This window comes from Neovison vison, chromosome 12 (assembly GCF_020171115.1).
Source record: "Neovison vison isolate M4711 chromosome 12, ASM_NN_V1, whole genome shotgun sequence".
Classification (NCBI taxonomy): Eukaryota; Metazoa; Chordata; class Mammalia; order Carnivora; family Mustelidae; genus Neogale; species Neogale vison.
This window is the reverse complement of record NC_058102.1, coordinates 98,799,715-98,825,152: the sequence shown is the minus strand read 5'-3', so window position 1 is coordinate 98,825,152 and position 25,438 is coordinate 98,799,715. Positions and strand designations below refer to the sequence as shown.

The 25,438-nt window shown below is 41.6% G+C and overlaps 1 protein-coding gene across 4 annotated transcripts; it reads right to left on the bottom strand.

Moving 5' to 3' along the window:
- Window positions 1–2,224: 2,224 nt before the first annotated feature.
- On the bottom strand, window positions 2,225–25,195 carry TESPA1 (thymocyte expressed, positive selection associated 1). Of its 4 annotated transcripts, none has more exons than XM_044228252.1 (10): window positions 25,032–25,195; window positions 21,279–21,445; window positions 15,861–16,075; window positions 14,872–14,914; window positions 8,424–8,473; window positions 7,769–7,822; window positions 6,971–7,007; window positions 6,600–6,698; window positions 4,712–4,920; window positions 2,225–3,263 (listed from the first exon to the last, which is right to left on the bottom strand). In XM_044228252.1, exons 3-10 carry the CDS (start codon window positions 16,021–16,023, stop codon window positions 2,305–2,307), a joined length of 1,614 nt encoding a protein of 537 aa, XP_044084187.1. In that variant the 5' UTR covers window positions 16,024–16,075; window positions 21,279–21,445; window positions 25,032–25,195; the 3' UTR covers window positions 2,225–2,304. The 4 variants fall into 4 exon arrangements, with proteins under 4 accessions (XP_044084187.1, XP_044084188.1, XP_044084189.1 ...); XM_044228253.1 differs by lacking the exon at window positions 25,032–25,195 and adding an exon at window positions 23,190–23,218; XM_044228254.1 differs by lacking the exon at window positions 25,032–25,195 and adding an exon at window positions 21,614–21,755.
- Window positions 25,196–25,438: the final 243 nt, after the last annotated feature.

The window sequence follows — 25,438 nt, the reverse complement described above, 5'->3', positions numbered from 1 at the left end:
AAAGGGAAGACATTTTAGCTGCCATAACCACCTATGTGAGATTGCCTTGTCAGGGAAGGAGAGCTATGGATCTCAGACCCTCACTGTAGGAAGGAATTCAGAGCTTAAGGGAGCATGGCTGTGAGATACCCGGGGTCTTCCCCATTTGGTGATGTGGGCTGATTAGAATGTAGTAATGAGCAGGAGCTGGGATGGAGTGTTTTATGATTGGTTCTCACCTGCTAAAAAACTATAGCAGTGCACTTTTCAAACTTCAATGTGCAAACAAATCACTTTAAGATCTTGATTAAAATTGTGATACCTTAAATCTGGAGTGGGGTCTGAGCGTCCACATTTCATAGAATCCCAAATGATGCTAATACTGCTGGCCAGCAGACTACAGTTTGAATATTAAGGTTATACATTTCTAGAACACTAGAATAGTTCTCAGACAGTGGTTGCCAGACCAACAGCATCAGCATCACCTGGGAACTGATTAGAAATTCAAATTTTTGGCCCTGTCTAAAACTTCTCAATCAGAAACTCTGGGACTTGGGGCCCAGACAGCTGCATTTTAACAAGCCCTCTAAGTGAGCCTAAAGTCTGAGAACCACTGATCTAGAGAAGTATCTAATCAGCCATAATAGAATCATGTGAGGAGCTTAAAAACAAAAAAGAAATCACATTATGGAGTATTATGCCTCCATAAAAAAGGATGAATACCCAACTTTTGTAGCAACATGGACGGGACTGGAAGAGATTATGCTGAGTGAAATAAGTCAAGCAGAGAGAGTCAATTATCATATGGTTTCACTTATTTGTGGAGCATAACCAATAGCATGGAGGACAAGGGGCGTTAGAGAGGAGAAGGGAATTTGGGTAAATTGGAAGGGGAGGTGAACCATGAGAGACTATGGACTCTGAAAAACAATCTGAGGGGTTTGAAGTGGCGGGGGGGTGGGAGGTTGGGGTACCAGGTGGTGGGTATTATAGAGGGCACGGCTTGCATGGAGCACTGGGTGTGGTGAAAAAATAATGAATACTGTTTTTCTGAAAATAAATAAATTGGAAAAAAAAAGAAAGAAATCAGACACTGATTTCCATGCCATATCAATGAAATCGGAATTACAGGTTGTGGGACCCTTCCTTGTGGGTATTTAAAAAAAAATCTTCCTGGACAATTAGGAACATGTAGCCAGGCTTGAGAATCACTGCCTGAGGGAGGGTGGGAGGGAAAGAGAAAGAAAAGAGGGAGAGACCCACTTACTTCTTTAGTCTTTGCCAGCAAAAGTTTGGTACAGGGTGGGATGGGGGGTGTCTGGGACCATTGGGCTAGCAGCTCTCTTCCTCCTCACTGTGGCTTTGCACCTGTAACCAAGATCCCAGCAGAAATAAGAGCCAGTGGGGAGAGGTGTCAGATGGCAGGTGGCCATAGGGGAAAGAGGCTGAGTATACTTGAGAGACTTGGCTTTTTCTCTTATTGCAGGAATGCAGTAGTGAGGAAGGCAGGAGTTGAGATGCAGCTCTGTGTCCAATGACAGGTGACACATATGCGAACAATATTGCAAATCATCACAGCTTCTCTTGTGGCAAGGATCTGAGGGCTTTCCCAAGAGAGGTCAGCACTTGATGGCGGTACTGTCTAGAGTGCCAGACAAGAGGAGTCTTGAGTTTTTGAGAGTCCACAGGATGAAGAGTTGGTGGACCAACAGGATGTACTCACCTCATCCTGCACTGCCCCTTCTAGAACATGCTCTGGTTCCATAGGATACCTGGATATACTGTTCAGATGCCCCCAACTCTACTCCAGGGAACTGCACTGGTTTTGCCTGGTGTCTGTTGTCTTAAAGGGTCACCCTCTCTACTAGTGTATGCACCCCCAGGAACAAGTGATGGCCAACAGATGGCTATTTGTGTGGGTAGAGGTTATATGGTTTTTGGATCTGTAGGCCAGGTGCTCACACATCTATGTGTGAAATCCCTTAAGGTCTAGGATAGATCTGGGCATGGGAAGAGAAGGGGATAGGCCAGAGCTGGGGAGTGGCTCTGCCCACACTGCCATGTTCTAGCACAGAAGTCCTAAGAATCTGAGAATATTAACTTTGAACCTGGGCCTCCAGGTCTTTATGGTTACAAATTTATTAAGGTAGAAGAGAGCACATTTTATTTACTAGTGTTTAGCTTAGTGTATAACCAGCCTCTATGTGTATTCTGGTGCAGATCCCACAAATGATAGAGCCAGGTGTGCTTGATGAGGAACTTTAGTGAAGATCAGATCAGATGAGGAATTAGAAAAGCTCTGAAAACCTGGATGATCTTAAGAAATCAAGCCCATTTATCTTTCTTCTTCTCTATTAACTGGTTCCCAAAGTTTTTGGAATGTAATTCAAGAGTTGGTATATCTGGTGAGGACAGGGAGCCTGGATTCCCTTTACTGAAAGGCAAGAATCCAGAACCTTTATCTGCCAGCCTCTCTCTTGCCCCCAATGTACTTGCCTCCTCCAAGTCACAAGTGTCCTGTAGCGGCTGGGTTAGAGACTGGTGCCATGCTGGTTGCTCTCGGCTCTGCTGCATGATGGACAGGTCCAATGACTTAACTTTCCTGCTCATGGGATTCTTCTGAAACAAGCTCTTTTTTGCTCTGCTCTTTCTTCTCCAGAAAGTCTCATCCTTGGCCAAATGGACTTCCTTATTGGTGGCCTGTAGACCCCATGGCTCCCTTTTTACCTGTGCAGGGTCTGTGCTCTGCTGTAAGGGCAGAGAATGCATGCAATGGGTTGCCTCTGGTTTAGGATCCAGAATTTGTGATGGTGCTTGCATTGAGGACATTCCCTGCTGTGTTTCCTCTCTGGGGCAAAAAGCACAGAGTCTGGAAAAAGTGGATAGCTTTGTATCCCTGATGAGTGGCACAGGATCTTCCTCTGAGCCTGGCTCAAATCCAGGGTCTTGCCGGAAGACCATCTTCTCTCCTTTCACTCTGTCCATTACTTCCCACACCACTTGGTCCAGACTGTTCCTTTTGGGGATATTATGGGGTGGTGACAGCCGATCTCGGGGGCTTGTATACAGGCACATCTTGGAGACGGCTTTCCGGAGGCGGTCTCTGGGTGACTGAGGTTCAGGTTCTGGAGCCAGAATCCTGATGGATGGCACATCAGTTGGATTGTAATTCCAGAACATGTGGGATGGTGTGAACTTTTGGACAGGTGTCTTAGACACATAGGAGTAGAGACAGAAGAAGGCATCAGCAGTGACAGCCAGTGTTTGCACCTGCTTAAACCTGCCTGGACACAAGGGTTGAAGATGGTGAATCTGGGGGTCATCAGCAAATTATCTTTTGTATCTCTTCCTTCAAAGCCTTCTTAAGGCTCAAAATTCAGAAGGAAGACGCCATTTTCCCCACCAGCATTTTTCCCATTTTGATTTCTCATATCAGGATTCCCTTTGTTGACTTTCTTGACTTCTTGATTCCCCATCTGAATAGATATTTTCCTTCAGTCCAAAAATTAATTCTATATGGGATGGGGAAGTTTTTTATATCTTGATTTCACATATCCTTTCTGCTGTCAGTATGTTCTAAACAATGGCTTCAATTACATGACCAAAATAAAGGACAAAACCAATCTCATTTTCTTAGACAATAACAAAACTTTAGGGTTCTATAATGCTTCAGAGTATAAACAAATTGGAATAATGACAATTACTAGCCAAAAGACTAGGGTACAGAACTTTTGATACCATTTTTTAAAAAGTAAACATTATGCCCAACGTGGAGCTCACACTTATGACTTTATCATTCTGTTAGACATTGCTTCACAAAGTGTGGTCATAACCCAGAAGCACTGGCACTAGTTGGGAACTTGTTATAAATGTAGAATCTCAGACTGTATCTCAAGCATTTTAACAATACCTTGTGGTAATTCATATGGACATCCATGTTTGGAAAACACTGTGGTAAACCAGACATCTCTTAAACTGTAGGCTTCCAAAAGGCATTATAATTGTGTACCTCTTGCTTAGTCCATTTTTCCAGAATTTAACACCTAATTATGTGCATAGTACATAAAATAAATTCAATCAATTATATTCTAATAGTGTGCATAAGAATCATCTAAGGTTGTGAAAACACTCTAACTCAAAATCTTTGTTGCAACAGGTAGAGCTCAGGAGCATGGTTTTACCAAGCTTATTTTACGTTGAATCTAATGCAAAGAATCTGAAACAATACTGTCAGAAATGCAATCATATTGGGGGTGTAGCAGAATATAATTTGAAACATATTCTAATATATATAATCAAATAGAGTCTTTTATGCCTCATCCAGGTAGAGAAACCATCTCATATCTTTATGATTTATAATTTAACATATCTACCTTTGAGAACTTTGAGATTATTGCTCTAAAAGGAAATGATTTTAATACAGTGACTGTAAAAAGGGAACATTCTACTGTTGCAAAAACAAGAATAAGACTTAAAGACACTGTTTTCATTTGATTCAACAGAAGGAGAGAAAGCCTAAGAAATCAGTAGTGATATGAGGTCTCTTGATGACTATTTCTTTAAGAGGAATAAGCAGACATCAAAGTTCTCCATCTTCACTGAAAAGGAGGCCGAGAAACAGACACAGAAGACAAAGGGTGGAGTGAAGCTGACTGAGAGAAAGCAGGATCTGGAGCCACTGATCGTTTTTGTGAATGGCAGAGAAGTAGAGCAGATCCATGGGAACACTCACTGGCCAGCATGAGGCAAGGGTCCTCCATCTCTATCCTCTGCACCTGGGCTTTCAGGAAAAGCTGGAAATCAATGCCTCTGGCCTGAGAGGGGGTGGTGAAAAATCGGGCAGGAATCCGAGAAGTGTCCTTGTGGTCCTCTTGGGCAAAGCCCAGACTGAAGAGGACATCCTCTGCATCTTCTTGCACCTTGTCCAGAATCTCAGAGACGCTGAAAAGAGGGAGTTTGGTAAATAGGGGCAACTTTGAGTTACACAGTCATCCAGAGTATTTAATAAATGTGTTAGGAGCTGAGCTACCTTTCAGATCATTTCTCTACCTTCCATCCTAAAAAATTTTCACTTCTGCGAACATACATTTTCTGTATGAAACATGGAATTACAATCCAGCCTTGGTTTAAAAATTGGATTAGATTCTATCACAGTACTTGATTTTTTAAAAGATTTTATTTATTTATTTGAGGGGGAGAGAGAGAGCAAGTGAGAGCACGAGCGGGGGGAGAGGTAGTGGGAGAGCGAGAAGCAAATACCCTGGTGAGCAGGGAGTGGGTCACGGGGCTTGATCCAAGGACCCTGGCCTGAGCCAGAGGCAGACGATTAACCAACTGAGCTACTCAGGCACCCCCATTGCAGTACTTTAAACACCATGATAGATGAATGAAAATGTGCCATGAGAAGGATTTAAAAAATCAAAAACATACTTGAGTTCAAGAAATCTTGTGGTTATGTTATTAATCAATCCTTTCCCACCTGCACACACTATGGTTTGGCTGGCTTTTGCCTAGAGCTTTGCAGCTTGCTCCCCAGCTTCACCTCATGGCTGTGGGGGACAAGGCAGGAAGTATGTAAGAAACACAAAACTCTATTGTTACCCTGGGGTAAAAATTAACCAATGCAGGTATGTTCAAAACATGATTTTGGGTAGACCCTTTCATAGCACTATTTTCAGGACAGAAGCCCTGCATCACAGAAGATCAAGTTCTCTATCTCTTGGAACGGCACTCACATGTACCTACATCCAAATCTGTTTGCCACCAAGCTAGGTGACACGAGAGCTCAGTAACTACCCATTCTACAGACATAAGTTATCGGGATGACAAGGATAAGACATATAGTCAGTAATACCGTAATAACATGGTATGTGACAGATGGTGACTACCTTTACCGTGGTGAGCACAGCATAATGTATACAATTGTCGAATCACTATGTTGTATACCCGAAATGAATATAACTTTGTATGTCAAGGGTACTTTGATAAAAATGTGCAGATATCAGAGTCTTATCTCCAGAGATTCTGACATAATTGAAGGGGGGTCTGGCCAGGGCTGTAGCTCAGTAAAGACAAATCACTTCCATGGCTAATAAATCCATACTTTTTATTATACCACATTAGTTTTCATCACTTTCTATCTTTTTAAAAGTTCTTTGTGTGTGCCTTTTGTTCACTCTTTTTGATTGTTGAGCTCCTAAGGGTAAGCACTTGGCTTTGTCTTTTCTAATTCCATGTAGTTATGCCTGGCCTGCATTGGGGGATATGAGATTGCCCGAGTGATTTAATATTTTATTGTTTCATTCAATCAACCAGCCAATCAATACCTTCATTAATTGTTGATTGAGCACTTACTATAAGTCCAGGGACTGTGATGACTCCCATGCTACACCTCCTGTGGTACAAGGTCACCTTTATTTTACAGAGCATCCAGCTCTGAGCAGTAGATTCCCCCACATGCCTCAGTGTTCTTGAAGTAAATATGGCCATATTTTTCAAGTATGTGAGTGCATAAAACCTCCAGTAAGATATCCCAGAAAAAATGGACAAGGTTCTTGGTTCCATTCTCTTGGGCCTCTCCTCTTTCCCACCCTTACATCCCTGCCAGACCCAATACCTACCTTGAACTAGTCTTGTTGGTGCCACCCGTCATGCTGCTGGAGGCCAAGCTGCAGCCAAGATCAAGGAGTTGGCAGGGCCGTACTGGGTCCAGAAAGCTCCTGCAGGGATCAGAGTTGATGTCACTATAAGCTTGTAAGCAGTCTGCACCCTGGATCCAAGACATGTTCTGCTGGGCATATTTACTCCCTGCTGGGTACCTTCTATCGTCTACTGGGAAATCTCAGTCTAGGGCCTCATTCCTGGTTGGAAAATCTCACTCTCTCTTGTGACTCTTGGGCTCTTTATTTTTCATCTCTTTGTCTCTGTCATCTATACCAGTTCAGTAGCTCCTGAAGAAGACATTATTCAGTCTGGGGGACCTAACACTTACCTGGAGAAGACCCTGCCTTCAGTGGCCAATAGTGTGGCTGGACAAGGAACAGAAAGGCAAAGAGAAAGTTAGAAAGGAAAATGAAAATCACCTAAGCTGCCTCTCTGTAATTAACACTCATTCCCCTTCACTCCCCTCTGCCACTACTACAGGCTAGCTGAACCCCATGAGCTCTGCCCTTTGTGGCGTATCTAACATGCATCAAACATAGACCAGGAAGGGGGGGCAGATATGGGAGGGAGGAAGTGGTCCAGAGCCTCTGAATTATATACCATGACTGGTGTTGAGGCAGGAGTTTCTCTGTTCTGAGGAAGAGAACATCATTCAGCTCTTCAGGCTAGTGTTCCTGCCTCACATCACGAGTCTCCATAGGTCTCAGGAGACACTGGTAGGTTGCCACATCTCCATCCATTATTCAAGTTCTTTTCTCCTTCAGTGTGTTCTCCTACTTATACCTACTGTTCAGGCTGCTTTGGGTTTCCTATACAGACAACAGTTTTAAAGATGTCTGGGCAGCCAATGTTATGGTGATTTTATATGTTGTCCTCCCAGGGGACAGATGAAAGCCCTAATGATGGACTGGTAGATGTCATGTCAGGCTGGTGAAGAAGTATTTCTGGGCACATGAAGCTTTATGAGTTTTAATATTATTTCGTAATGAGACTGCTCTTTCCCCACAGGTAAGACCCCAGGGAATAGGTTGTTTCTTTCTACAGCTATTCCCTTTCCTTCTATCCTGAATTCGTCTCTTATATATCCCCTTCCTTGATTCCAACATCAAAGGGCTGTGCCACTTACCCTCTGCTCCTAGGGTCAAGTCATCTTCAAAGCTGGTTCCGTGGCTGAGGCACCCTGTTAAATAAGGCAAAAGTCAGAGAGAATAGGCTTGTGCACACACACACACACACACACACACACACACTACACACACACCTGTACATATGAACATCTGTAACCATGTAATCATGTCATACATCACATTTGCAAAATTTCCCCCAGCTCTACATATACTACCTCAGAAGTCACATTCATATTTTGATTTAGAAAGACATAAACAAAAAAAAGAAAGACATAAACAATCACCTGTAATTAACCTGTCCCTTATATCATATAGTCATGTATACAATCCTCGGTCAGATAGTGAACACATGGGAGCGTGTACTCACACACATCTTCTAAAACTTTTTTCCCATAGCAGTGGTTGTTAGCTGAGCAACCACTGACGGCAGATAATCTTTAGTGCTAGTTAGCCTGTCAGCTCTGAGCGAACATTTACTCCCTCGTTTGGATTTTCTGGATTGCCTTGTGACTACCAATAGACAGGCAATTAAAGCACAGCCTGCATTCTTATGCCTGCATATGTAAGTGCATGTGCATAAACACACACACACACACAGCCATGTCCCTATCCTGGTAGAAGAACAACAGGAGAAAGAACAGAGCCTGTACTCACCATTGTAGCTTGACTGTCCTGTTTCCTCAAAAAAACCTTCTTCAGAGTATCTGAGAACCAAAGAACAATTTTATAGGTTGAAATCATACATTTTCCAAGGAACTTTTCCTCAAATGTGTCCCATTAGTTCTCATAATTTCCTAATGAGATCAAGCAGTATTTAATTGCTTTTAGGTTGAAGCAAACTAAGAATAGTCCCTTGACAAGTTCTCCAAAGTGGCCAGGGGAAGTGGGACTGGAGAGCATTGGATTTTGTGCCGCACTGTACTGTCTTTGTGTATGTGCGTACGTGCTGTACAGTGGGCTGCCATTGCACCGACTACACTGTCCACAGTCAGCGTGGTGAGCAACAAGTCTGCACATGCTTGGTAAAATAGGAAAGACTGAATATAGAAGCAAAACCAGAGAGATACATTTATAAAAAGCAGAGGGTTGGGAGCCATCACACATACAAATACTGATATTTTTCAACTTCTGGGAGGTCAGCTTAGCTCCCCACACCTTCTTCCTTTTCTCTGAGCCAGGTTCTTGCTGATGATCATATCTCTCAGGAAGCAGCAGAAACTGCATCTTGGTTACAGATTTTAAATTTACATTTTAAGATAGGGTCTTATCAAACTTCTACCATCTTCACAAGAGGAACAGACAGAAATCAGCATACATGGTGGCAAGAAACAACTCAGTTTTACAGACAAGGAAGAATTCTGTGTATAAAGCAGGTGAGTGAAGCAGTTTATGAAAAGTGGTGAACTGGGACCACAGTGCCTGGCTTGTATTCTTGCTTCCTAGCTGCTGTTGCGTTCTCAAATACCCAACAGGGGGACTTGGATGCCTATCTGTGGTCATTATCTAAGTCTGCTTCAAGGACTGAAAAGTCCTGAAAGTTTTTAAAAGGGAACTTGCACATGATGCTTTGGATGTAATCTCAGTATATAATCACTAAATGAAATGTTTAATAATAGCAATGGTTTTACTAATTGAACATCTGTAGATCAAGCTGTGTTTTTTACAAAATAAATCATTGCATGTGTAGACATCTTTTATAGACGCTTTCCTTTCAATAGTGAAAAATCAACTACATTTTCCAAAATCTGAATTTTTATGTCTTCATTAAAAAAAACTGTACATCAAGGTACATTATAAAATGTATAACAAGGGACATCTGGGTAGCTCAGTGGGTTAAAACCTCTGCCTTTGGCTCAGGTTATGATCCCAGGGTCCTGGAATTGAGCCCCGCATTGGGGGTCTCTGCTCGGCAGGGAGCCTGCTCCCCATCCCCCGCCCCCTCCTGCCTCTCCACCTACTTGTGATCTCTGTCTGTCAAATAAATAAATAAAATCTTAAAAAAAAAATAAAATGTGTAACAATATCCAAGCTAATTAGGAGTGAATAACTCTAGGGGTACCTGAATGGCTCAGTTGCTGGGTGTCTGCCTTTGGCTTGGGTCATGATTCCAGGGTCCTGGGATTGAGCCCCACATCAGGCTCTCTGCTCAGCAGGAAGCCTGCATCTCCCTCTCTCACTCCCCCCTCTCATTTGTGCTCCCTCTCTCCCTGTGTCTCTCTCTGTCAAATAAATAAGTAAATAAAATCTTAAAAAAAGAATGAGTAGTTCTAATAATATAACTAGAATTACATATATGTGCTTCTTTTCCTAACAGATAATTATATAAAAATGTATTTTAAGATCATATCGCAAACACAAATGTTAGTCTATATATCATTACAAATATCAGTATAAATTTATTTTAATATTACTCCAAAAACCGCATAACTTATATAGTCAACTACTAGAATACTGAGATTTACTCTTGTATTTAATGCTTGGGCTGCAGCTACACATTAATGCAAGTGCCAAAACTGACTGTTATTATAACTACAACTGAAACACACTAGTATTCCACTGTTTACTCTCAATAGAAATACCTATGTCTGTTCACCAAAAGAAATAATATTCATTATAACCCAGAGTTGGGAGACACCAAATCTGTATTGTGAAATGGAAAAATTGTATGATAAATATACATTTTACTGCTTCACAACAATAAAAAAGAATGACCTGTTGCTGCATGTAGAAACATAGACGAGCACCACAAACATCATGCTGAATAAAAGAAACAGACAGAAACACTGCATATTGAAAGAGGTACTAACTTCCAGTTATAAAATATGTAAGTCATGGAGATGAAAAGTACAGCATCAGGCATATAGTCAATAATATTATAAAAATTTTGTATGGTGACAGTGACTACAACCATCTTGGTGAGCTTTTCATGACATATACAATTGTTGAATCACTATATTGTACAACTGAAACTAATATAATATTGTAGTCAAGTATATTTCAATAAAAAATTAAAATTAAAAAGTACAAGGGCACATATTGTATTATCGTATGATTCTATTTATACTAGGTTTAAAAAGTGCAAAAGTTTTGCATGGAGCACTGGGTGTGGTGAAAAAATAATGAATACTGTTTTTCTGAAAACAAATAAATTGGGAAAAAAAAAGTGCAAAAGTTTTCTATGATGTTATTAGTCAGGTTATGGGTTACCCTTGGAAGCAGGGTAATGAATGGAAGGAGACCTTCCAGAAGGAGACTTCTGGAATGCTGGTAATGCTCTGCTTTATATTTTATGGCTGTTTGGTATTTCTTGAAGAAAATTCATGGGACTCTATATTTAATACTTATTTATTTTTCAGTAAGTACTTTATTTTTCAATATAACTTACATGGCTATTATTTTAACAGGTATAATAGACATATAAAGATCTGTACATATTGAATGTATACTTAAGAGGACTTATTCAAACACCCATGATGCCATTATCAGTTAAGGTAACAGACATATCCAACATCTTTTAGAACCTCCTTGCTTCCCTTTGACTTTTTTTCCCCTGTGGTAAGAACATTTAACATGAGAGCTACCCTCAATAGATTTTGAAGTGCACAGTACTGCACTGTTAACCACAGGCACCAAGTTGTACAGATCTCCAGAACTAATTCACCCAGCATAGCTGAAACTTATACCTGTTGATTTGTACCACAGCTATATAAAAAAGAAAAATGCTATTGATATGTATGCTACACTTCAATAAAATTTACATTAAAATTTACATTAAAAATACCACTGATAGGGGTGACTTAGTTGGTTAAGTGTCTGACTCTTGATTTCGGCTAAGGTCATGATCTCAGGGTTGTGAAATAGAGCCCTGCTTCCAGCTCTGTGCTCCGCAAGGAGTTTGCTTGAGATTCTCTCTCTCCCTATGTCCCTCCCGCCACTCATGTTCTCTCTTTTAAATACATAAATTAATCTTTTAAGAAATAAAGGAAAGCTTTCTTCTGAAATTAAAAAAAAAAACATTCTCTGATAAAATTTCTGGTTTGTTCATACAAAACTCAGTACTCTTCACCTGATACAAGTTTCTGTTCAGTGTTCCTCGTACATTTCTCTTCTCTAGTTGTGCCCTGGTAGGCATGTACTGTAGGCATATATTCTCTATATGAAGACCAGTCCAGGATGAGCCTTGGGACAGTAGGCTGTGTGTGTGTAATCTACCACAGAAGTACAGATAGGTACCTGGATCTACAAATTAAACTGACATTGATTTAAAACGTCATGGCCATCACCCAAGTCCCAGGCCTTTCATGGGTTATTATTGAGGACATAAAATTGATGACTAGGGACTAGATCTCAGCTGCTCCTCTCTCTCCATCTTCCACTGAAAGAGCCCTTAGCATCATTTCAAGTCTGAACTATAAGAGCCAATGTACCACTCCTCCTGTATACCCAATTCATAAGCAGAAGTAGGAAGGAAGATCAGATTTTGAGAAGGATGTGACTATTTTTAGTTTCTTCCAGCAATTTCTATAGACTTTGCTTGTAGAGAGTTAAGCTAAAGTCGATACAGATGATTTTGGAGCTCCAAACCCTACCTCCAATGATTCACAAGAAACACATTCATGTCCTGGAACACCCCCTCCCCCACCCCCGAGAGCTTTAAGAGGAGGAAGCAAAAGGATAGGCAGAGTTTGTAAAAATATACATGATCTTGACCTGCAGCAGAATGGTCTGCCGCTAGATTCAATACACTGATGCTCAATCACTCAGGAAGTTGGTGGACTTTCTTGGAGAGCTCGTCAGAAAACAAAACTGTCTTCCTATCAGAGGATGTCTGTTTGACATTGGAAAGAAAACAGAAACTATACAGTCTTGAAGTAAAATTTGAAAAACGCCTTGCAGGCACCTGTCAACAGAGCAAACAGATGTCCAGTGAATGTAGGTTCCTTGTTCATCTTCCTTCTTCATGTGGTCTCAACAGAGCTGAACACTGTGTGACGCAGAATGGCATATCTGCAATGCCATTTCCCCCTCTTCTTCATCATCTATTATCACAATCCAGTGTTTTGTCGCTATCGTTAACCATCATCAGCCTTTAATTTTTCTAATTTGCCCATATAACTAAGAAATATTACATATATATTAGAGAAGGTGAGAAAATAGAGAAAATTGGAAATATTTTATGAACCTAAATCCCCCCTGCAGAGACAAATGTGTGTTAAGAGACTTTCCTGAAGGCTTTTCAAAGTGTAAATATTGACATTTTTTCAACACATAGAAAGGGAAAGAAAATGTTGCAGACACCCTTGCACTTGCCACCTTGTTTTCAAACAGGTAAATGTTTTGTCATTTTCATTTCTGATCTCTGTTAAAAAATATAAATATAGTATTAAAATATAACTAAAGTTTCATTTTACTCCCATTTCTTCCTACTTTTTTCCTTCCCAGAGGTAACCACTGTCCTAGAGTTGGTATGTATCATTTCTGGACATACTTTTCTGAGAAATAATGAGATTTAGACAGACAGATGGTAAGTCTATAGACAGAGCTGTTTTAAAGTAGCAGAAAGTCTCTTCTTTATAAACCTCACCGCTCACATTTTACTACAGGGCAGGGAACACTTGTGCACATAATATCTCATTTAAATCTCACAAGAAACTTTGAGACATTATTATTCTAAATCTCCACCTTATAGGCGAGGCGTCTGAGCTAGGAGTTTGGTTGTTTTCTGACAGGTGCTCACACAGATAGTTTGCAGGAGTGTAGGCTCAACTCTGAGCCTTTTGATTCACCAGACCTCTTTTTCAGTACATGTTTTGGTTTAGGGATTATCTCTGTGGATTATAAGTAGGGAAGGGTAATCTCTGGAGTTTAGAATCTTGTATTCCTGTGAATTTATTCTTTTCAGCTAGAATGTAGTATGTTTGAAGTCAAGGAGCATATTTTAAACTCTTTGGCCCCCTTCTAAGCCATTTAGACAATTAGACATCAGCAAATGCTCTGTCATTAGTGATGTAAACTGACTCAGGAGTAATTAATGACATAAAGACATTAGCGGAGTTGACTAGTTCTCCTGTAGATACCAGGTAAGGCATTCCAAATCCTAGGACAGTTGTGACACACTAGAATGTACAAACATTCCTGTTTCTACCATCCCTTCACTTCCTGAGCTTTGAGGACCCTTCACAGACTGTGAAGGCAATGAATTGTGAACCAGGTCAGGACAATAAGGGCAGTATGTTTTGCAAATCCACAAAACACAGAATAAATCCTTTCGGGCATTACTTTCTGGGGCAGAGTTGAAATGAACAACCTTAGATAATTTGGTACTATTTATTTCCTACCAAATAAACAAGGATGGGCTTATTTATGTGTTAATGGATGAGTTCAGATTAAAGGCTATAGAAAGTTTGAAACATTCCTAGAGGGGAAAGAAGGAGCAGGCAGGAGTTATAAATTCTCAGAATTATCACATAGATGATCAGACTTATATAAGGCATAGAAGCTTTCCCTCTGTGTCTGGGTAGAGTGAGCCTAAAATGGTACTGATGGGGTGTGGGTCCTCATATTTTAGTGTTTCTGAGGACGGAGACACTGCATTTTGTCTTGAAGTACCTGCTCCTGTTCTTCACCACTTTGAATAACCAGGATAAACCCTTAGCCCATCGTCCTGTGTTCTGTAGTAGAAATAAACGCAGTGATAAATTCCTGTGCTCATAAGAACAACGAGGTTTCTAACTCCTCTTTTGTTACATGGTGTAAGACTCCAGTCTGAGGGAGAAGCGATGGAATAGGGATCTACCACTCAGCCCAGACAGTCCCCAGACATTTCCATCATTCTGGGCTTTAGACCACTTCCAGCCTGGATTTCCAGACCTCCACCCTAACTTCGTCTCAGCTCGGAGTTAACTTCATTTACAGCCCAGGCCCAATTACTGGTAACACTGACCCAAACCTGTACAGTCCACTCCCCCACCCCTCCAGCATTTCAACCTCACTCCTGATCCCAAATCAAACCCGTTTCCCGTCTCCTAGCTCCGGGGAGTCAGTACCAGCAAGCATCTCCACAGATGCGCTGCATTTACTGCCAGGGCCTCCCAGGACTTACCCACAATCCTGCAACCAGTCTTCAATCTTGTTGATTGGATTTCCTGGAAATATCAGAGGTCAGATCACTGTGAGAGCTGAGGGAGGTCAGACTTCTTCCCTGCAACCCATCTCCTTCTGCAAGTGTATCCTTTGTGAGCCACGTCATAAGACTCTTCCCCCCCATAAAACTTTTCTTTAAGATATGACAGGAATACATCCATGTATAAAAATAGTGGGTACTTCTTCTCTCTCTCTGCCTCCCGCCTCCTTCCTCCTAGAACCTGGAAAATGCCCAGGATGACAGGCCCATGGCTCCCGTCTCTCCAGGGTTTGGGAACAGGGTGGATCCTTCTCCTTAAAATAAAATAAAAAATAAATAATAGGGAAAAAAGCAACAACAACAAAAAAATCACAAACTTGTGTTTGTGCTTTTGTTTTTTGCCAGATAGGTTTATTTATATGAGGGTTTTTTGTTTTTATTTTTAACGTTAATGTTTGTAGTCTCATTCGAACCTCAAAGAAACTCTGAGAGGCGTGGAGGAAAAGAAAAGTCCTACTCAGACTTCAGGTACCACCACTTCTGTCAGACAAATATGTCTTTGTGATGTAAGTGACTTGCCAAAAGTCACACAACTTGCTCACAGCAGAGTGGTAACCAGAGTCCAGGCATCCAAACTGAGTGTCATTTTGTTGCCCAGACAAAACAAAAATACCCCAAGGCATTCAGGAGAACCCTGACCTCAGGCCCTTACAGAGAGCCTCTGGGGATGGTGCAAAAATGTATTTTATTTTTCCATATTTTATGCCTCTCTTTCTCTCCCAAAATTATATATTTTGTGTTTCTTTATTCTTCCTTTAAATGCATTAAACCCATCAAAATGAGGCTCCTTGAAGACCCAGCCTCAGCAAGGGACCCCCTGAGGACACTCTGCAGACCTGTGCTTGCTCGCATGTTTCCCCTGGCACGAGACCATGGGCAAGTCTTTCTGTTGTCTAACTGCCTCTTACCTTCCTGGAAAACATCATCCAAGCTGGAAGGTTCTGGATCTGAGACATCATGCAGGGTAGCTGCGGCCTCCTCCTCCACGACCTGGGTCTGCCAGTGGCGGCTCTGCTGGAGCCAGGCCCGCCGTTTCTCCCAGGATGTGGGGCTCAGCACAGAGCCCTCCATGGCCCTGGCTCAGACTTTAGGGCCTCCCGCCCCAGGAAAGCTGCTCGGAGAGCTGAAATACAGTGATAACTCCCTCATGTTCTGTTCAGAAACTACTCCAGGGCTGCCCCCACATCTTCCCAGCAATGCACGGAGGAGCATGACCCCTCTGACCTTTCAAAAAGGGTGGGGGGAGTTGTCCAGGCCTTCCTCTGTCTTTGTCCCGCACACGTCCCAAACAAACGCTCTGACATATACCAGGGCAAGTATTTCAAATCAACAAATTTTGGAACTTCAAACAACTTATGATTGAAGGGACATTTGAAAAAGTTCTTCTAACTTAAAGAATTGCTACTTCTCACGATGGCTGGCATACTGTCTTAGAAAACATTTTTCTTCAATCCTTAAGAAGGTTGTCTCTCAGACTCTTCCACTAAAATTAGAATATCTTTAAATTGACAATTGATAAAGTCCACTCTATTTGGTCTTTATAAAGATAATTGAAGAATTTCCAGATCTCAAACGTCAGACAAAATTTCCAAGGTGCCACAGCCAGGATGTCACTCCAACTAGAATTATTCTACGTCTGTTGTTTGTTTGTTTCACCCGCTCTTTTACATATTAGGGGGTCCACATAAGATTTCTCTTGGGAAAAAAAAATCCCACAGCACAAACAAACAGGCAGAGATGTTGCCTTGTACAAATGAGCAGTCACGACCTGCAGAGTCATTCTTTTCTAATTTGTCAACGTGGGCTTCTCCACAGCTAGCAGTTAACTCCTCAGTTCATTTATACATTTATATTTCATTTAACACTGCCTGCTCAACATCTCTGTGTCTTCCAAAAGATATGTTCCGATGACACAAGCCACTTATTGAAAGAGGAAGAAAGAGGGGAAGAATCCTGCCTGAATGCATAGAGCTTAAAAAGCCTAGAGGCTAATGCACATAAATCAGTGGATGCTCAATCCTCCTGCCTCTCCTCCGCCTGCCACACTCAACCCACTGGACACAGAAAAGCCTGACCAGGGCTCTTCATGACTCATCCCTCTGCTCTCTGGAGTTGCTTTCCACAGCTCCATCCTCATAGCTATGCTCTTAATTGTTGGAGTAAGGGAAAGCAGGAGGAAAAAAATATGAGTTCAGGTTTCCAGAGACTCCTATTCTTCAAAGACTTCAATACAAATTCATTAGGGAGGCATGCAACCATGGACGCTCTAACATAGCCATTTTTGGAAAGACCATCCTGAACCTAAAGTGCCTTCCTAGGGCAATAAAATTGTTTTGGATGCCTCTGTTTGCTACAGACAAAACATACCCAGAGAAGAATGATGTTGCATAGTTACTGTGGTTAGACCTAAATTCTTTCACTTCGGTCCTGCCCATTCCCTAGTATTTTCCAACAGGAGACAGCTAACCTGAGATGTTGTTAACCCTGAGCACCTGGCTCTTTGTCCACTGCCTGGGCCTTTGAACAGCAATTAAATGAGTAAATTCAGCTTGTGACGCAGGGAAACCACAAAGAGGGGGCACAGAGAAAACTTGTCCTTTATTCATAGCTCTTGTGGGGTGATAAAAGAAAGGATGAAGCTAGAAGAACTTAGGAAATCTAAATGTCTTGATCAGGGTTTATTTACCTCATTCTGCACCTTCAAAATATTGAATAGGTTGATGTCAGTTGGTCCAGAGAAGAAAATGTCAAAGTCTGACTTGACTACTGTCTTTAATTCCCAGAGTAAATGGACCTCATTTAAATCACAAGAATTCTTAGAATTCTTCAGCTCACAAAGAAGAATTTTTTGGTAATGAGGGGAATTTGAAAGGAAGACAGGAGGGCAGGAAGAAAGGAGGGAAGAAGAAAGGAGGGAATGAAAGAAGAAAGGAAGGAAGGGGGAAGGAAGGAAAGAAAGAAAGGAGGAAAGAAGGAAGATGTGACTCCCGCACTTCACTCTGCCACTTGCTAGTGGTATAACCTTGGAGAATTCGATCCCTTTCTCTGGTCTCAGTTTCTCAACTGGGACATTCTGCCCTAAAATTTGATGCTTCTGGTACTGTAAACTTCTGGATGTGCCATTTTATAGCTGAACCCCCATAATGCTTAGTGCAGTGCTAGAGTCTTGCTAGTTGAGATGGTAGATAGAGACCTCTACTTGGGTTTCGACATCCTCTGTGATACGAATTCATTCTACATTCATCTCACATCTTTGAAAATACATTGGACACAAATAGGCTAATTTCTCTTTTGCCCCCTGAAAATGCTTATCTCATTTTAAACCTTATGTTCTTCTCATGTTCTTTTCCCTCTCTATCTTCCTGTCCTCGGCCTTTGATGCACTGCCCTTGCAAAGCCCAGTTCTTAGTGAACCTTCTTCATGAAGTCAGACCTGGCTTTTACAGTCTATGGAAACAGAATCCTCAATGCTGAAGAATTCCAAAGAAGGGTTTATAAATAAATGACTATTATGGTTATGGCAACAAAAAGCCTGGATGAGTTAAGGACTCTACCGCCCACTGAGAATGACAGGCATTTTCTGAGCAATGTGGGTGAGAATGGAATAATTTCTTCCCTTGGGAAAGCAACATGGTTTCAAGCCTGAAAGAAAAGATGCAAGGCACATCTAAGCTAATCTCAGCTGTGGCAGACTGGACATGGACCCAGGGAATTGAATAAGTTCATTTTCCCCCAATATCTGCTGCAGAGACATGTTTATGGTGTTATATGGGAACAAGATGAACACAGTGATATTATGAGGGAGGGAGGGATAGAACTGTGGTTAGAGATCATAGGAGGAAGCTGTGTTGCTGAGAGATAAGAAACTGGGTATTCTTTGTGGGAATCTGGAGGAAGCGGCAAATGATATCAGACAAGCACATCAGCAGTGACAGCATTAGAAAGAATTGCAGGCTGGATGCTTGCAGATGGCAGCTTTGTAATAGAGAGAAGGGCCTGGATATAGTTCCTTCAAGACGAGTCATACAAATACATACACCTAGATGTATAAGAGAGTTGGGAGCCGTGAAAAGAGTAGTGACTAGGAATCAGGGTAGACATGGGCATTCTTTCAACTTTTTGGTCCAGCTCATTGACTCCTGACAAGTCAGTTAGGTTTCCTCCTCGGACAGCAGTTTCATCCTCTTGAAAATGAATTGGTGGGAGTCAATGGACAAATCTGCTTTCAATACCAATGCATTTGAATTTATTCTAGTTGAGTTTGAAATATCTGTATGGATAATACCTGTAAAAGAAAACGCTTTTGCATGGTTTTCCCCAGAAGCGTTAGGAAATTGTCCCGTGGCCTCTGGTGTTACTTCCCATTTGACAGATTCCCTTCCCCGTTGACACTGATTTATGACGTGCCTGCACTCCCAACTTCCGTGGACTCAGGAAAGCAGTGAGTCTTGAACTGGGGAAGCCCAAAAGGGGCCCAAAGGAGTGTAATTCCATTAGGCATTGCTCACTGAGCTCCAGCACAGTTTGAACATTTTTGCTACTTTTCTTTAGCTGATGCTAAAGAAGGTTTCATTGCTTCCCCCCCAACCCACACAAATTCTATCTGTACTTTGAAGACCTATCTGTCATCTCTTCTCTTCCCCACCTCTAGCAAATTACACATAGCCCACACCTTATGCTGCAAGAGAGAAGAGGTCACCCGTCTTGTCATCATGCCCCCTTCTTTGTAACCCTTCCCCCAACCCCCATCTCAGGATCCAGCAGGGTACCTATTGCAGGAGAGGCTCAGCAAATGCTCTACCTACAGAGGAGCAAGAATCATACCGATGCTGAATAACTAATCTCATTAGTACATGCCATGGGACAGGAAGTTAGAGAGGGAAATTATGACCGACTCTCCATAGGTCACTAATCCTAATGTATATGTATTTTTATACCTTGTGGTGAAGAGCAGAGAGGCTTGGAGCATAGTCATGCTGATCTTTTGTTGATGGAACACAGGGGCCACATTGAATTTTATAAAGCTTAAACTATCAAATTCTTCTTTATTTAAAAAATATTTTCCTAGAAGTTTCCATTCTAAGTTTCCACGTCTAGGTCAAACATTCCCTCTGGAATCTGAGGACCATTTTCGTGATACTGGTTTATTGTATTTAATCTATTTGTATTTGGTATTTTATTTAATCTAACTCCTGTGAGGAAGGAAGTCCTAGCCTGCTGGTATTTTTTCTCTGATGTTCCTACTAACTGTGTGCTCCTCAACCCAAAAAATTCCACACTGATTCTATTGCTATTTGCCTGAGTCACTCTTTAAAAGCCATATTTTCCCTTTTGCTCTCATTTTCAGCCCCTTGTCCTTTCCTCTTTTCTACATCTCTTTAGAGGCTTGCTTCCTTAATATTTCTCCACAGTCTGGCCAATGTTCTGGAATCTGGCCAAATAGAGCAGGAGGGAATTCTTTTTGTTTTGAGGATGTTATAGCTCAAAGCAAAGTTTTTCAGTTGACAGGATAGAAGTTAGACAAAAGAAGAGGGCACATATTGCATGGAGCACTATGTGTGGTGCATAAACAATGAATCTTGGAACACTGAAAAAAAATAAAATAAAATTAAGATGTTAAAAAAAATAAAAAAAAAAAGAAGATTCAGGAGTTAAGAGCTTTGAAAAGAGTATCTTCTAACAAAAATGGTCAGCAGAAGTAGCAAGTGTAGTAGCAGGAGGAAACCTTTATGGGTCTGTCATTATTATGCATTGCAAATACCATATACATTCAGTCTGTGTTCTAAGGGATGTAGTTGGAGATTCGCCATATAGAGGTGTGCCAAAGTGATAGGTCCTAAAATTACTGGGATATACAGAGTACCTTATATTTATCCATAAAACCTTCTTGTAAACTATCTCAGTTAATCCTGACAATCACCTTTGACCTAACCATTGTTATGTGAAGGTCAGGGACATATGTGACTTAACCAAGGTCATATAATTAGGATCTTATAATGTTGAGAGTTAAACTCAGGTTGGTCTGATTCTAGTTATATGGTCTTTCCATTAATTATAGAATAAGAAAATAAACTAATATCTCTACCCAAATATCAGTGGTACATGTAATTTGGGATAAAAGAAAGAAACTCAGTGAATTCTGCATTTCACATGCTACGGAAACTTTATAGCCTCATATAGAAGAGACAGCAAAAACTGAAATTAATTCTTGCTTGGCTTTGTGTCAATCTTAGTGAAGGAAATGTTGCCTTTTTTGGTTATTAGCATAGTTTTCCTTCCTAACTCCCGACTAGATTACGAAGCAATTCTGCTTTTTTCAGGCTCACCTGTCAGTTCAGCAGCAGGTCCAACAAAGTTCCAGTTGAGAGGAAAAAGTCTGCCTGGGATTCCACATTGCTTTCGGATTGCTGTGTCATTCAGAATATTTAAGGATGGTTATAGAGTAACACAGACCAATCAGAGTTGACACCAGTCACAGCCCCGTAGCTGGGTCCTGCAAGTATACGGCATTGAGTTTCTGGCACTGGTCTGGGGAACCTTGTGGGGAGAGCTGGGAGAGTCAAGTTAGTCATGGGAACTCACTGGACTTGGGGCAATTGATATTTATCATAAATTGGCATGGAAATATTTTAACAGTTATTATGGGTCTACCAATTTGTACCTGCCAAATATCAGCTCTGCTTACAGGTGTCTCATGGGGATATTTTTAAGGGGCCCAGTGAAGATGACCAACTCTTGGGAAGGAAAAGAGAGGGCCTGTAAAGAAAGAGCAAGGGACTTGGGATCAGAGTTAGCTTTGTTTAAAATCACAGTTCTATCTACTTACTGTATGTGTGTCCTTGCTAAAATCATCTGTCCCCTCTAAACCTAAGTTTCTTTGTATATAAAACAGGTAACACACAACTTGTTGGGCTACTGGGGGCTAATATCAGGTAATGGAGGTTAGGTACCTGATATATAAAGGAAGTGCTGATTAAACAATAACAATTATTATTATTAATCTTCCCTCAGTCTAAACCATTCACCAAAGTCAGAACACTTTCAGGAATAAGAAAGAAGAAGGAGTGAGCAGTGGCATACAACAGTGGGTATCAAATCCAGATGGCTGCTGAGCAGAGAGAAAACATAAACAGTAAGTAGTTCCTTCCTTCTTACTTCATGCCCAAAGGGATCTGAGAGATCATCTATCTAATCCTGGTCAGTCATTTTGAAAAAGAGAAAGGGTTGGGAGAGAGAAAGTGAGAAAAGAGATAGAGATAGAGAGAGAGAGGTGGGGGGGGAGGCTTACCTGAAATCACATAAATATTAAGGTTATAAATGGGACTGAAACTCGCAAGATCTGAGCCCCAGGTCTATGCTTTTTCCTTTACATCACACCACCTTCCTCATGCCACTCTGGTTTACACTCTGGCTGGGCCTCCTCCCAAGAACACATATTAGAAAGACTTCTCTTCTCTTCTTTCAATATTGTGCCTATGCCCAAACAGGGCCTGTAAACTGGGACTGAGAGTGAAAACAAGTGTGGGAGTAGATAAGAAGGAAACAGAGTTTCCATGATGGGGCCCACAAGAACTTCTGCATCTTATCCACATTTACAGCCAAGATATGCACATATCACCCACCCTTGCAAAGGGCTGGGAAATCCCAGGACAGCCATTTTGCTGTAGATAGGACAACCTCCATCTCAGGCCAAGGTGATAGCACCTGATTTAACACACACCCAACCTGCAATGTGGTCTCACATTCCTGCATAGATAGGAAATATATTCCTAATTTCTAGTTCTCTTCTATGTCACTGCAGTTGGGAAGATCTTCAGAACAAAAACTCCCCTGAGTATAGCATCTGAGCATTCTGAGACTCCTATGATCTAAAGCAGCAGTTCAGTCTATTTCAGGTAAAAAGAGATGTTATTTGATAAATAATATAAAGAAAAATTTCAGTGTATGAATATAACTATTTTACCCTCCTCTCTTACTGTCTTTCTCAGATAAATAATTTCAGCTGAATAAATACTGAAAAGTGACCATCTAAAACCTATTTCTCTCCTCTTCCTTTCCTTCCCTATGTCCAGCTTCACAGTGTGAATGAGTTTTATGGGAGGCTCATAAAGTACCAGGGAAACATTAAAGTTATATATTTGGAAAAGAGTAATCCTGTGCTCTCAGTGCTGTGAGACACTACATTTTTTCACCTGGATGGGCTGCAAAGACAGCAAGATGAAGAAACCTCCATTTACCTGTCCTGGTTTGCAGATGGCTTGGTCTGGAGACAGGAGTGAGGGTAAGTGGATTTCTTAGTTCTGTGAATCCATGTCTTCAATTCTTTGGTCCTGTTTCTATGGGAATGCAGCTTTTTCTCTCATGTGCTCATTTTAATTCTCCTCTCTTTTTCTTTCACCATGATCTACACCCCTTCTTCTCAGAATCTGTGTTTAGGCCTTTTTGTATTGGGATTGGGTGTGGGGAGGGTAAAAAGTACCATGGGTACTGGGATACTCACTTAACTTTTGTCCTTTAGGTGGAAAGCAGAATAGTTGCCAATTATCAAGTGACAATCACTGTTGGATATTTTCCCCTTACTGTAGCCCAGGGTGGACCCATGAGTCATGATTTAAGCTAGGACCAGACTTCCTCTCCATTCTCTATTAGAATACGAGTCATTCTCTATTAGAAACCCTGAACTAAAAATGACTGTGTTGACTCCCAGGGCCACTATGTAATGCTTAATTGCAGGGTTCCATCTCCCTTTCAGGGACCAGGGGAGTTATGGGGAACAGCTATCAGTAGGGCTATAAAGAGTTTCTAAACTCCCTGGGGTGCCCAAGAATAAGAAATCATTTATTAGATCTCTTTCTATCCCTCTTGTTCTATCTTCTGCTTATTCTCTCTGATACTAATCTAGTAGAGATACATGATAAACCCGGCCTACCCTCCTCCTAGTAATGCTTCCTGTTATAGGAGACTCATACCAGATTTTCAGCTCCAATCCCTCAAACCTAAGAACTGTTAACCTGCAGCTTGGACACACAAGCTGAAAGCCTCCAACCTCCAATCTGCTAACCTCAGCACCTGCCACATACTGTTTAAGAAGTCCCCTTGCCTAGACAGGCAGCCATTTGTAATAGACAGAGTCACTGGTATTTATAAATCCTCATGATCTTTATCAAACCATTTCTGGGGGGCTCTTTTATCTTGTTGCTGTTCTGTGTCGGGGACCTGCCTTTTCTCCACCCAATGGAAAGCTCAGTTGCACAGCAGGGGCCTGGGAAAACCCCAGTGTGGAGGATCTTTCCATTCCTCTACTTTCCCCAAAAGTCACGTAGGTGGTAACATTCTCAGCCCGGCTGCCACTAAGACAAAGGATGTTGCAGGAACATGGATCCTTCCCCACCTGAGATGATGTAAGTCATGAAGTGGTCAATGTATCCCTATATCCATCTCTGAGATGTACAGCCTGAGAAACAATCCCCACATGTGCTTGTCCCTCTTGAGCCTTCCAGTTAAATTGGCCTGGCACTGTCCAATTGCATGACTTCTCCCTCATATCTACTCCCAACATATCTTTCTGTAGCTTATCTCCTTGTCAGCTTTCTTCTGCAGCTTCAGAGGAGAGTAGATACAAAGCAGCACTGATTTAGGCGAGGTATTCCCACTAGTTCACAGTTACGAGCACTAGAATGGGACCTGCAGTGAAGTGAGGAACTACTCCTTGAGAAAAACTTTCAAAGTTAGAGTCAGTTTGAAATTACAGGACAAGGGAGTATATAGCAAGACACACAGAGGAACGTCCTATACAAGAAAAGTGAAACTTTCCTAAATAGTAATTCAGACCATCAAAAGAACCCATGTTTTGTGACCCTATATAGAGTAACTTTCCTGTAGTAGGCAGGAGGAAAAAAAAAGTAAAGGGTCCTTTTTGCTCTGAGAGACACAGTGATGAATTTTTTAAGACTGAAGTCAGGGATGTGGAAGGTTTTCTCTTGATTTTTCCCTTTTCTTGGCAACCTGATTTCTCTCCTCTCTCCCAGCACCATCCCATATCGGTATAGTCTTAAAACTGAGGTGGAAATTATACTCACCTGTCCGCAGGTAGGGAGCAAAGTTTGAGGCAGAGCGGTTAGCGAAGCCGGGCGAAGCCCTTCCCAGGTATCGGGATCTGAGTGAGGACAGTGACAGAGTATCATATTGCATGTTGTACCTTTCTCTCTGTCCTCATTAAATTTCTGTTGCCAGCTCAGAAAGAGGAAGCGGAAATGAGAACACACACACACTCACACACACACACACACATGCATAGTCTCCACCTCCTACCCCAGCCACATCCTTTGCCCTAGCTCAGGAGATTGAAGAACAAAAGATCTGAAGTCACTGAGCTCACCACGAAAGAGCCCTTCCTGTCAGAGGGCTGCCTTAGTCTTTGTAAAATGAAAAGTATTTTCCTATTAAGGGAAAGGTACCTCCTGTTTAACAATGCATGTGTAGGAGT

What these genes read in the sequence shown, in the direction of transcription:
- TESPA1 (XM_044228252.1), bottom strand. Translation starts at nt 16,023, where the DNA reads ATGGAGGGCTCTGTGCTGAGCCCCACATCCTGGGAGAAACGGCGGGCC. An exon ending in CTTGACCCTAGGAGCAGAGG is followed by an intron (nt 7,008 to 7,768) that starts GTAAGTGGCACA and finishes TTCCTTGTCCAG; the next exon opens with CCACACTATTGGCCACTGAA. An exon ending in CCCTTGCCTCATGCTGGCCA is followed by an intron (nt 3,264 to 4,711) that starts GTGAGTGTTCCC and finishes CCTTGTGTCCAG; the next exon opens with GCAGGTTTAAGCAGGTGCAA.